The sequence below is a fragment of the Panicum virgatum genome, chromosome 1K (assembly GCF_016808335.1).
Source record: "Panicum virgatum strain AP13 chromosome 1K, P.virgatum_v5, whole genome shotgun sequence".
Lineage (NCBI taxonomy): Eukaryota > Viridiplantae > Streptophyta > Magnoliopsida > Poales > Poaceae > Panicum > Panicum virgatum.
In genome coordinates, this window is record NC_053136.1 from 33,791,679 (window position 1) to 33,793,716 (window position 2,038).

General features: G+C 47.5%; 1 protein-coding gene across 1 annotated transcript; it reads right to left on the reverse strand.

Annotated features, from left to right (window-relative positions):
- Positions 1–62: 62 nt before the first annotated feature.
- Positions 63–1,769, reverse strand: LOC120703505 (CEN-like protein 2). Its single transcript, XM_039987612.1, has 4 exons — positions 1,458–1,769; positions 1,311–1,372; positions 996–1,036; positions 63–820 (listed from the first exon to the last, which is right to left on the reverse strand). The coding sequence occupies exons 1-4, from the start codon at positions 1,656–1,658 to the stop codon at positions 603–605; spliced, it is 522 nt and encodes a 173-aa protein (XP_039843546.1). The 5' UTR covers positions 1,659–1,769; the 3' UTR covers positions 63–602.
- Positions 1,770–2,038: the final 269 nt, after the last annotated feature.

The following is a 2,038-nucleotide window of genomic DNA, read 5'->3' on the forward strand; positions in this document are numbered from 1 at the left end:
AGCTGCAGTGGTCGAAAAACGCTATAACACCGCTATAGCCCACTATTTTGTACATCGATACATATCTACATATGTATGCACGTCTTGTTACAGAAGACCATGGCATTACAAAAACAAGCAGTACACTGCAAGCACCAGTGAGGAGCCCATATGACAGAATAGTGGGCAAGGGAAATACAAGAGCCATGGCCGTTGCTTTCCCTCCAGCTCCACCACTCGACACGTACTCCTCCATGGCCATTGCTTATGAGCTCTCACACTACTGTTCCCAGTCAACATTGCAACCCTCCCAATGATTTTGTCACCTCCACAAATCAACTAGAATGTGCATCAGCAAGTACTAGCAGTAGGCTGTAGTATAGTAGCTGCTAGCTAGCTCGTGCGTTCACAAGCAAAGCAGCTAATTTAGCTACTACCCTTTTCTTATTTGAACAAACATGCATCAAGAGAGAAACAGGAAAAAAAGAAAGAAAAACCCTGGCCAGCTAAATTAATTGATTGATTAAATCGTAGGTTCTCGTCTGTCCATGCAAGATCAGGTGCGTGCGTAGGGTCGTTGGTTGGGGTCGGGTTTCGTACGTTCAGCTGCAGTTGGTCAGCGGCTAGCGCCGGCGGGCGGCGGTCTCGCGCTGCGCGTTGAAGTAGACGGCGGCGACGGGGAGGCCCAGGTCGTTCTCCTCGGCGAATTGGCGGGTGCTGAAGCGGTCCCTCGACGGCGGCGGGCTCACCGCCTGCCGGCGGCTCTGCCGGAACAGCACGAATATGAACCTGTGGATGCCAATGTTTGGCCTTGGGTTCTCGTAGCTCACTAGCTCCTTCCCTGCATGTATGCACAAAAAGCTTCAGAAGAAGAGGGAGAAGACAAGGAGCTGCTGATTAAAAATACACGGCGACCCTTTCTAGCCATTTGTTTGGCCCTGCGCCTCTGTACTCTGTACCAACTCCCCTCAAAAACTAGCAAGAGCAAAAGCAACTTGTACAAGAAAAAGACTTACCAAAAGAAGCATCAGTTGTCCCAGGAATATCAGTAACAATCCTGCCAATTTGTGGTCCAATAAAAAAAAACACCTGATTAGTAGCTTCAGGTATTATTCTTTATATATAAATAAAGGCCTGGAAATTGAGACCATGCATGCTTGTCCTAACTCGCCTGTGTAAACTATTTGCATGCCTGAATCTTGCTGAACACTAATCATGCTACACATAGCAAGTAGCATGGATGCCTTCTTAGTTTTGCTAGCTAGGCGATACCGTACCCTTATTTAATCTGCTATAATTGTTACTCTATTTAGTCTGGCCAGTTAAATTACCAGTGAAGGTGCTCCCTGAGGTATGGATCACTAGGTCCTGGCACATCAGGGTCAGTCATCACCTGAAGAAGCACGGTAGTTAGCACGCCAACATGTTTTACCTGCTGCTTCTGTCTGAGAGATTTGAGAAGAGATTTGTGTGCGCACCAATGTGAAGAGGGACCTGAGATCGCCCCCTTGGACCTCAACACGCGGCTTGTTGGCCACTGCGGAGGGGAAGAACTCGTGTCCATTGAAGACCTGCTTGTTGGAGTTGTAGGTGACCATCATCTTGACGGTGGGGTTGAAGTGGTCCAGCACCTCGCCAATCACCTTCCCCACAATGAGAGGCTCCAACGCCCTTGACATGTCTAGCCCTTTAACCTGAGCTGAACTTGCGATGATCAGTAGGTGTTGTTTTGTGCTTCCTAGATGGTGATCGATATGTAGGTTTGTGCGTGTGTGCTGGGACAGCAGGAGTCTGCCTCTATTTATAGATGTGTGAGAGACGAGCCTTATCTTTCTGGATGGCCACCACCTATATTCTGAACTGAGAGTGATGCATGGAACATATATTACACATTCCAAACAGAAGTTCTCTGAAAAAGTTCAGGTTGGAGCATCTCTATCATCACGTAATATAAGGTGGCTATCAGATTAACATGCTAGATTGTTGTAGTCCCATGGTCATTTTCCTTCAGGTGTGGATTATAGAATATTTAGGGGCACTTGCGGCACAAAAGTTCCTC